General features: G+C 34.5%; 1 protein-coding gene across 1 annotated transcript; it reads left to right on the top strand.

Moving 5' to 3' along the window:
• The first annotated feature begins 5,457 nt into the window (after positions 1-5,457).
• Positions 5,458-9,167, top strand: LOC141487301 (uncharacterized). Its single transcript, XM_074186219.1, has 3 exons — positions 5,458-5,964; positions 8,223-8,444; positions 8,502-9,167. The coding sequence occupies exons 1-3, from the start codon at positions 5,794-5,796 to the stop codon at positions 9,147-9,149; spliced, it is 1,041 nt and encodes a 346-aa protein (XP_074042320.1). The 5' UTR covers positions 5,458-5,793; the 3' UTR covers positions 9,150-9,167.
• The last annotated feature ends 289 nt before the right edge of the window (positions 9,168-9,456 follow it).

Below are 9,456 nucleotides of genomic sequence, written 5' to 3'. Positions count from 1 at the left end.
ATTCAGCTATTATAAATTGTTCTATGAAACATTTATGAAACAATGACGTTAATCTGATAAAACAAACTTGCTGGTAACCCCACGCAGATAGGCGTTGCGTACGCCTATATTTTGTTCATACATTTTTTTTGAATATCTCCTAATCAATATACAGATATATGGGAAAACATCATTATTGATACAATCATCATTATATCTTTCATGAACAGGTACATTGTTTCTCTATTCAGTTTTTATCTAATAATAACATCGAATGCATAAACAAGAATAACTTGTCTTTTATAAACAGGTACATAGTTTTTTCATTCAACAATTTAACGATGTTTGCTCATATTTATTCTCATGACTAATTTTAGACTTCATGACAGAAAGTTTGTTATGATATCAAAGTGTAGAGAGATCTTTAACGTTACACCGTTCTGAGAACAAATCTGTTTTGATTGAATATGCTTCGGCACAATATTTCTGGTTATGTTCCGCGAAAATTAAATACTGCTAGGAAGGAATCCATCAAATATTTCACGATGCTGACAGATTTGTTCGTTAACTACATGGAATTTCAATGAGTTCATCGCCAAGAAAAACAACCCTGGAAGGATGTAAAAACTAAGGTTTTTCAGAGACTTTTGACAGGGAACAAGGACAGGAATATGCCTTTCATCACCACATCACACTATCAGTCAAAAAAAAAATCATTTGTATGAATATGCCGGGAAAATGAAGATCTCATTCAGTGACGAGTCGAAATAACAAGTTCTGATACAAAAAACACCAAAATAATATTTTATTTATTAGATTTACCTGATTATTACAGAGGAAAATATTGTAAAATTGAATTAGGACTAGTACATGAGGCAATATTATGAAATTAATTTTATATAGCTTGTTAAAAAAAAAGCTCGTTTTATTGATATTAATTTGGTGAAATTAATTAAACAACAATAAAAATTAATTGTTGCTCCGGGGCGACTTCATTGATTCCAGTGGCGCATTTGCTTTTTTAGCTACAGGAAACTCCGGAAAAACCTGCAGCACCACATCATCTGAAGATCTTGATCTAACAATGTCCTCTCTCTTATAAAACAAAATGTAGGCAATAAATTCAATGCATCGCCAGAACACTTCGTGACACGACTATCGTCAAACATAAACCAGTCCGTTTCTTCTTTGACCAAGGCGTAATAATGACCAAATTCAACGCCAGAATCACAGTGAACAATGACTGCATGAATATTATAATAGAGGTCTGCTAGATTGAAGTGTTCATCTATTTCGAACCTTCGTAAGAGTTTGGTGTTTATGTCAGAGATTGATTCGTGTTTGAAAATTATTAGTGTTATTATCAGATTTACTGGTGTCTCAGCTATACTTGTTTCCTTGTAACAGATAGTTAGTTTGGCGCATGTTTGGCAATACATTCGATCATCACCTGGTTAAAAGTTCAATTTTCAGATGATTCAGCAATAAGCTTTGCACGGAATAGTTATTAGTCATAATAGGAAACGCTAGTTAAAGTTCCAGAAAGTAATATTGGTTTTTGCTACCTCTTAAACATTCACTAAAAGGAAACGAGTGAGGATTTTTCCAGCAAAAGATTTACAAACAGAACACGAAATAGACTGTACGGAATCATTCAATACAGAGCGGTCAGGAGTATTGATTCTGCTTTTGTTTTGCTCACGAAGAGTATTCAACAAGAACCCCGAGAATTCGGAATAATCCTCTTGTTGTCTAATGCATATCTAGTGGACTCCAACGATTCCAGAAAATCGGTTGGAGGAAAAAATGATAGATTCTTACAAAACTGTAGCTGCATGAACAGGTGTTTGAGTTTGGTGAATAAGCAGAAAACATTCTCGTTCTCGTTCATCATTAAAACCTCGTTCTTAAAATTATTCATAAACAATACTTGTAAAATGCTATTCATGTAGCAAGTGTTTCCTAAATTATCTAATCAAATTTTCTTTCCAAAGTTTTCAGGATAACTCTCTACTGATTCGTAAGAAAGAACATGTTTCACATAATCTGCATAAGAACCATTTCTCAAGCTGCGATCGATCCTTCCAAGTGATGTAGGGGTTCGTAGGGGGATCGATTCAGCTCTTGCATCATGAAGCTCTTCCACTGAAAGGGAACCAGAACCATGAGGACTGCAACCCATATTTGGGGGGCAAGAATGACCTAAGTCCATTGACCGCACTAAAAAAGAAGAAGGTGGATCAATCACTTGCGAAGTAACCTTAATAGGAGACTGATGAATATTCACATATCTCGACTTGTTGCGAAGAGATTTCAGTTCCGTACTGAAATTAGGGCAATGCATGATCTTACCAAAATTATGTGAAGTATAGTTCCAAGGACCGAAGCAGCATTACCACGTTGAATAGCAATACTAATTCTTTCTACCAAAAAAGAGGTAGAACTGTGATCTTTCGTTGCTTTCGTTGCTCAAAAGTTACAACCGCTACTGGATGGAACAGATCGTTGTTACCAAGATTTTGGAATTTTTTCGTTTCAATTTTTTGTCAGACAATGCTGCGGTTCCAGCAGACTTCGAATTTTCGGCTAGATGGGTAGCCGCGACTGTGTCAACGCAAGTGAAGTCCCATACCACAGGTTTACCGTATTTCCATGATATAAGAGACATACCAACTGGTCGTTAACCATCATCTCTAATAATTGAAATAATATTTTAATTATTAGATTTACCTGACTTTTACATTAGGACTCATTGTAAAATCAATTCAAGACTAGTAGATAAGGCAATATTGTGAAACCAATTTAAGGCACTCTGGCGTAGGTACCTAGAACAGGTATCTGAGGTATAAATATTGTATTGAAGTGCTAAAATAGTTCTCAGTTCTCCAATGATGGAGAATTAGAAATCCAAAAACCTTTCTCCCTCATAAAAATATCCATTCGAAATTATAATAAATTTCTGTCTATTGTTCCACACTCGATCAATTTTCACAAAAAATCTAAATATTCTCCTTTTGACTGATTTTTATTCAGTTTGTTTTATTCAGCTCTCATCAGTGTCAACGGAGGGACTTTTTTTCTCGCGAAAAGGTCAGAATACAAAAAATCTTTGTCAAGTCCTCGAAAGATAACCATTGTTGATAGTGCATATTCTCTGAATAGTCTCCGCTCATTTGTAAAAACATTCAATACCCTGCTTTCAGCAAAGGAAATGATAAATCTTCAAAGTATGTTTGAAAACACCGCGAATTCGTGCAGAAACGTTTCACACCCCTCTCTTGGGTTCTGATCCCCATTTTCATCCGAGTTTCTGCTACATAATCAATTACAAAGAGAAATATTCTTTGAAGTACATGGGAATTCTTCGAAATGAAACTTTTGAATACTTTCAAATATCTGTGTACAAAACTTTCCGGAGAACTTTGAGTAATTAAAGAGTAGCGAAACCCTACAAAGAATCGCTAAAAAGCTCGGCAAGGAATTTCTTGAACAAAGTTGAAAGCAGAACGAGATAAAAACTGCAACGCAACGTAAAAAAGTGCAGAGTCATTAGCGCTTCTTTTCTGTGTCAACAAAATGAGGCTGCTGCAGAAATTGATTGAGAAAAAAGTTTTTCGGACCAATCAGTTCCTGGAGCAAATTTAATTTTCTCGCTGAAATAGTAGTCCCTGCCACTTGAAATGATCTGAACGGCAAATAACTATTCGCTGCTACGTCTATAGTTTTTGTTGACTGGAGCACTGGAATTCTTCCAATATTTTGTTCACAGGCGTCTCTTAGGAGAAGCTCAGAGAAAAAATGGGGCTGCAGTTCAGAATAGTGAATAGTTCATCACTGGACAGACTGTGACAAGGTACTGTGAAAAAAGTAACTTCGGGGTAACAATATTCAGTCTGAATTGATGATTTTCAAATTGACGAAATTGATTATTTCTTTCAAACCGATGACATGAAAAAGCTGAAGGCTATTTCAACAAAATAGAATTTCACAGCGATGAAACGTGTTTTTCAACAGCGACAAAACTGATAGCTATAACTCTCAGGATCTATTATTGTATCATTCTCATTATCTGAATCACTGTTACTGTCCTATTCAAATCAAATCAGTGGAATCCAATATTCAAATATGAGGGTGATTGAACATCGAAATCATGCATGAATGCTTCTACAGAAATCCGCAGAATTTCTTAAGTTTTGACTTCCATTTTCTAATAGCATATGATTTGAAATCTCTGAAAGAACAAATACAAATGAAAATTGAAATGAATAGCTGAAAATAACAATCATATCAAACAGAAAACACTGAAATGAAATGACAATAAAATGAAAATAAGCAAAAATTTCAAAATTGAATAATTAACACGAAATAAAAATTGGAAGATTTCAAGCCAAGTTACTTAACGACAATTCAATTGTTAAGGTGATGAGTGGACAATTCCTCCGAGGGATGACAATTAATAGGTCATTCGAGTGCTTTCACTTATCCCCTATTTCCCCTCCTCGCTTTACCAGGTTAGCGATCGTTCAGCGGGAGTTGCCCGTTCCAATCTGTTGGTTATCTCTACGTTAGTTTGGCTGAATGTATTAATGGACAACATAAATGCAGCTTCTTTGAACTTCCTTCTAAACCAGTGTTCTTCGCTGTGAATGATCTCAGCTTTATGAACCAAACATGCTCTGCTATTCCTGATTTGCCGCTTTCCAATCGCTGTCTGTATTTCTTGTGCTCGGCAATGTGAAATTTCAATGGCCTATTAGTTTCACCGATATAGAATTCAACGCACTCACAGGGTTTCCAGTAAATGCAATTCTTGAAACCGCAGTCCGCGTGAATCATTCAAGGATTTCCTCTTTTTGTGTAATTTTGAGTGATTTTACCAATGATGAAAATTTCAAAATCGATATTTCCCATACGTTAACCGATTGAAAAAATCATTGCGAATGGAATCTCTTGACTTTGTACTTTTGTGATTGTCAAACAAACCTTCAATTCTGTTGTGAAAAAACAAGTCAATTAAAATCTGTTTTCCGTTAATCAGCTTAGCAAAAAATATACTACGAAGTCTATTACGGATGGTCCGACCCGTCACCTAATGAAAACCTTATCTATGATCATAATGAAACAATTTTCACAAACTTTTTTTCATCTAGTCGCGTCTTGCTAATACCGTGACAAAACGCGTCTATTGATAAAAAGTCGATGTAACCAGGTGTCGATAATTAGAACATGAGGGTAGATTGAGAGTATAAATTAGAACTATTGTCTTGATAATGGTATGAAATTCACAAAAAATCAATTAAGTCTTCATGTTCATGTAACCACATTATTCACTCCTTGTACTTGCACCACAGACTGTTAGGAGAGAACCTCTAACTTCAGGACTCGGTGTCTTACTTGGAGGTAACTTTCACGAGGACCCTCGAGTAGGAGACCGACCTTAGAGAAACTCTGGACAGAGTCCGTAATAGTTATTTATGTATCAAGGGAATTAGGAGGGCCTTAATTACCGATGGCAAAGTTTGCGTCCCGAGGGCCTCTGGCCCGAGGGACAGCAATTGCCTGAGGTTATTAAGGCTCATTAATTCCCGTGGTACATAGATAATTTTATTTCTGACCGATTTCAATAAAATTTTGTTCATTTTTGAAACGGAAAAATGTACCAATTCATTACCTTCCCGGTATATTTGAATCAGGTACCGTTGATTATAGTAGAGTTTTCTTGTTGCTAGGTTGTTGCTATGTTACTTGTTTATAAACAGAACTTTGTTATCAAGCTGTGTTTGCGGTGAAAACGTGTTTTCTACCCCAAATATAATGGAGGATATTTTGAAAAAAGCTGAACAAGCAAGAGAATCATTAATTCCATCGAAAAGTGAAGCCGTATACCAAAAAGAATACAAGATATATCTGGACTGGCTGACACGGAAAAATGTTATGCCAAAAGATGTCACTGAAACTGTATTTCTGGCATATTTTCAAGAACTGGTAAGGAATTTTCTATGTTTTTCGGTAGATTTGGTAGTAATTGTATTTATTTTTTTTTTTTTTTTTTTTTGACGAATCTCTTTCTTTCTAAGAAAGTTCAGAAAGAAAGAGATTCGTCAAAAAAACTGTGGAAGTTAGTTAATGAGGTTGTTGCTAGAAATGAAGGAGACAAAATATGTAATGTAAAAGACGATAATGAATTAATCAGTGATGGAGAACATATGGCGAATATATTCAATAACTACTTCATTAATGTAGGTAAACAACTAGCTGATAGGATAAATAAACCAAGTACCTATGCAGAACAACGAACAGTGAGTTGTCAATCGATATTTCTGTATCCAGCAACTGAAACAGAAATAAAAAATATTATAGGTCAGGAATTGAAAGCTAATAAAGCCCCCGGATTTGATGGGATAACTTCTGAAACGCTGAAAAAAATAGTCCATTATATAAGTTACCCTCTAACAGCGATAATAAATAGTGTACTAGAAACAGGACATTTTCCAACCGCCTTCAAAAATAGCATTGTTACACCTGTTTTCAAGACTGGAGATAAACATACTGTAGCGAACTACAGACCGATATCCTTGATATCAAGTCTAGCTAAAGTTCTAGAAAAAGTAATAAAGGTCAGAGTCAATACATTCCTTGAAAAAAATAAATTACTCTCTAACTCTCAATTCGGATTTAGGGAACATAAATCTACTCAAGATGCGATACACTCCTTAACAAACACTATTTACAATAGCCTAGATAAAGGAGAACCAGTAATAGGTATTTTTCTAGACTTGGCGAAGGCATTCGACACCGTTGATCATTCAATACTTTTAGAAGTACTAGAAGATATGGGAATTAGAGGTACAGCACATTGTTTATTCAAAAGTTATCTAGAAAATCGAAAACAGCAAGTTAAAATTAAAAATAAATTGAGCAAAACACAAAAAATAACATGTGGTGTGCCTCAGGGAACGGTGTTGGGTCCTTTGCTATTCACTATTTATTTAAATAATCTATTTCTACTTGAAAAATATGGCCAAATAACCAGTTTTGCCGATGATACGGTTGTAATATATAAAGACACGAACTGTTATGACTTGAAATTGAAAATTGAAAATGATTTCACAAAAATAAAATCTTGGTTAGATAATAGGCTTTTATCAATCAATTTCAAAAAAACATTTCATCTACCATTTAGCAATTTTGAAACTTCCCTCCCAAACTACAACATTACCATACAAAATTCATTTGTTATACGACCCACAAATAAAATAAAATATTTAGGAATTATGTTGGATTGTTGTTTTAAATGGAATATCCACATTGACTATCTGATACAAAAACTGAGATGCATACTGTACAGATATAAGAAAATAGTAGAATATTTGAATTCAAGAGAAAAAATCATAGTGTATCAGAGTCTTGTGGAATCACATTTGAAATATGGGATTATAGGTTGGGGCGGTGTTTCAAAAACATATTGTAATACGTTACAAGTGTCCCAAAATAAATTTTTAAGAATCCTGTTGAACAAACATCGAATGTACCCCACAGAATTACTATTTTCTGAAACAAATCTTCTTGACATTCGACAGCTGTTTTATATGCAGGTCAACATATGGCAATACGCAAACAGATTCAAATTAAAACGTATCATTCATACTTATGAAACAAGAAATAAGGATAGATGTGTTGCACCTACTATGAGAAGAAATATCGGACAAAGGAGTTATTCATACCTGGGAGTGAAATTTTATAACAACCTACCGGAATATGTCAGAAGTGAAAATAATATAAGAAAATTCAAAAGGAGCCTCATAGCTCATATCAGAAGTAGATCCAGGAGAGAGATTCGTGAGTTGATTGAAATACAATAATGATAATGATAATAATCATAAATATAGCTACACATCGCTGAGTGATTGTCAAGATAATACTGGCAAACCATAATTGAATGATGCTGTCTTGTTTCTACAATTCAAATTTTACCTTTTATTCTTCTTGTTTTTTTATACAAATCTCTTAATTTTCCTTATTGTTTTTATATACTTATATACAACCTATGTGATAGAATATTGTGTTTAGTGTACTAAATTAATTATTGTAAAAGATGTAAATATGTGTTGTGTTACCACGTACAAGTTGTTGAAGCTCTCAACAACTTCTGTTGGTTCATTGTAATGTTTATTGTTTTTAACGTGTATTACTTTAGTATGTTCATTTACTATCAATAAACAACATTCATTCATTCGTTTCAGTCAGAAACGTATAGTCCGAATTCTTTATGGACTAAATGGTCAATGCTAAAATCGATGGTGACTATACATGAGAAACGAGATATCACCAAGTTCAATGAACTACAGGCTTTTTTGAAACGGAAGAGTAAGAGTTATAAGCCGAAAAAGTCTGCTGTTTTATCTCCTAAAGATGTTATCAGATTCCTAAAGGACGCTCCTAATGATATTCATTTATTGCATAAGGTAATTTTTTTCTTATTTTCCTTTTTGTGTGTATTTATTTCCTTTTTTTTGTTATAGGTTGTTTTGATTATGGGTTATTTTGGAGGATGCAGAAGTCAGGAACTTTTGAATATGAAGATATCGGATATAGAGGACCGGGATTCCGTTATGGTAGTGAACGTACCGGAAAGTAAAACTGGTGTATCGAAGAAATTTACAGTTGTGGATGAAAAAGAGTTCTCAGCTTTGCCTTTATTAAGACTTTATATGTCTTTGCGTCCTAAAGGTATTGAACGATTTTTTTTGAGATTCCGACAAAATAAATGTACATCTCAGCCAATTGGCAAAAACATGTTTGGGAAAATCCCCAGCAAAATCGCAATGTATTTAGGATTGCCAAACTCATCTTCCTATACGGGACATTGCCTTCGTCGCACTTCTGCTACTGCTCTAGCCAATGCAGGAGCAACTATGACTAACTTAAAAAGACACGGAGGTTGGAAAAGTTCCACGGTGGCGGAGGGGTATTTGGAGGATAGCATCGAATTGAGAAATAAAACGGCGCGTATGTTGTCTACTTTGTCATCAGAAGAGGCAGGTACCTCGACTGTAGTGAACAGAAGCTCCAGCCATACAAAAGAAGAAATTGTTTCCAGTGGCGGAAGTAATTTTCAGGGAACATTTCAAAATTGTACATTTATTATTTGTAATGACGTGAATAAATAAAATATGGTTCAGTTTTCATTTCTATTTATTTTTACTTGTGAAAGGTAGAAGGAATTATGAAATCTATAATGTCCCAAGGGAGTTATGACCCTCTTTATTGATAGCGTAACTATGACGATATAAGCTTATAATATCCCGGTCAGAAATAAAAGATCTAATCTCCTAGATGAGGCAGTAAGACTCTTTCACATATGTACAGAATGTTCATAATACCGATTTTGAATTTTGAAGTCACGATCTACTGCACGCTCTCTCAGAGACGAACCCACCGCATACTAACAACCGAGAAACGAATACTACAAAACAC

This window comes from Leptinotarsa decemlineata, unplaced genomic scaffold (genome assembly GCF_025532065.1).
Source record: "Leptinotarsa decemlineata unplaced genomic scaffold, Ldec_3_MD MMD2_tig00078422_RagTag_RagTag, whole genome shotgun sequence".
NCBI classification, from domain to species: Eukaryota; Metazoa; Arthropoda; class Insecta; order Coleoptera; family Chrysomelidae; genus Leptinotarsa; species Leptinotarsa decemlineata.
Note: the sequence above shows the minus strand (reverse complement) of the source record. Positions and strands in the feature narration are given on the sequence as shown.

What these genes read in the sequence shown, in the direction of transcription:
- LOC141487301 (XM_074186219.1), top strand. Translation starts at nt 5,794, where the DNA reads ATGGAGGATATTTTGAAAAAAGCTGAACAAGCAAGAGAATCATTAATT. An exon ending in TGGCATATTTTCAAGAACTG is followed by an intron (nt 5,965 to 8,222) that starts GTAAGGAATTTT and finishes CATTCGTTTCAG; the next exon opens with TCAGAAACGTATAGTCCGAA. An exon ending in ATATTCATTTATTGCATAAG is followed by an intron (nt 8,445 to 8,501) that starts GTAATTTTTTTC and finishes TTTTTGTTATAG; the next exon opens with GTTGTTTTGATTATGGGTTA.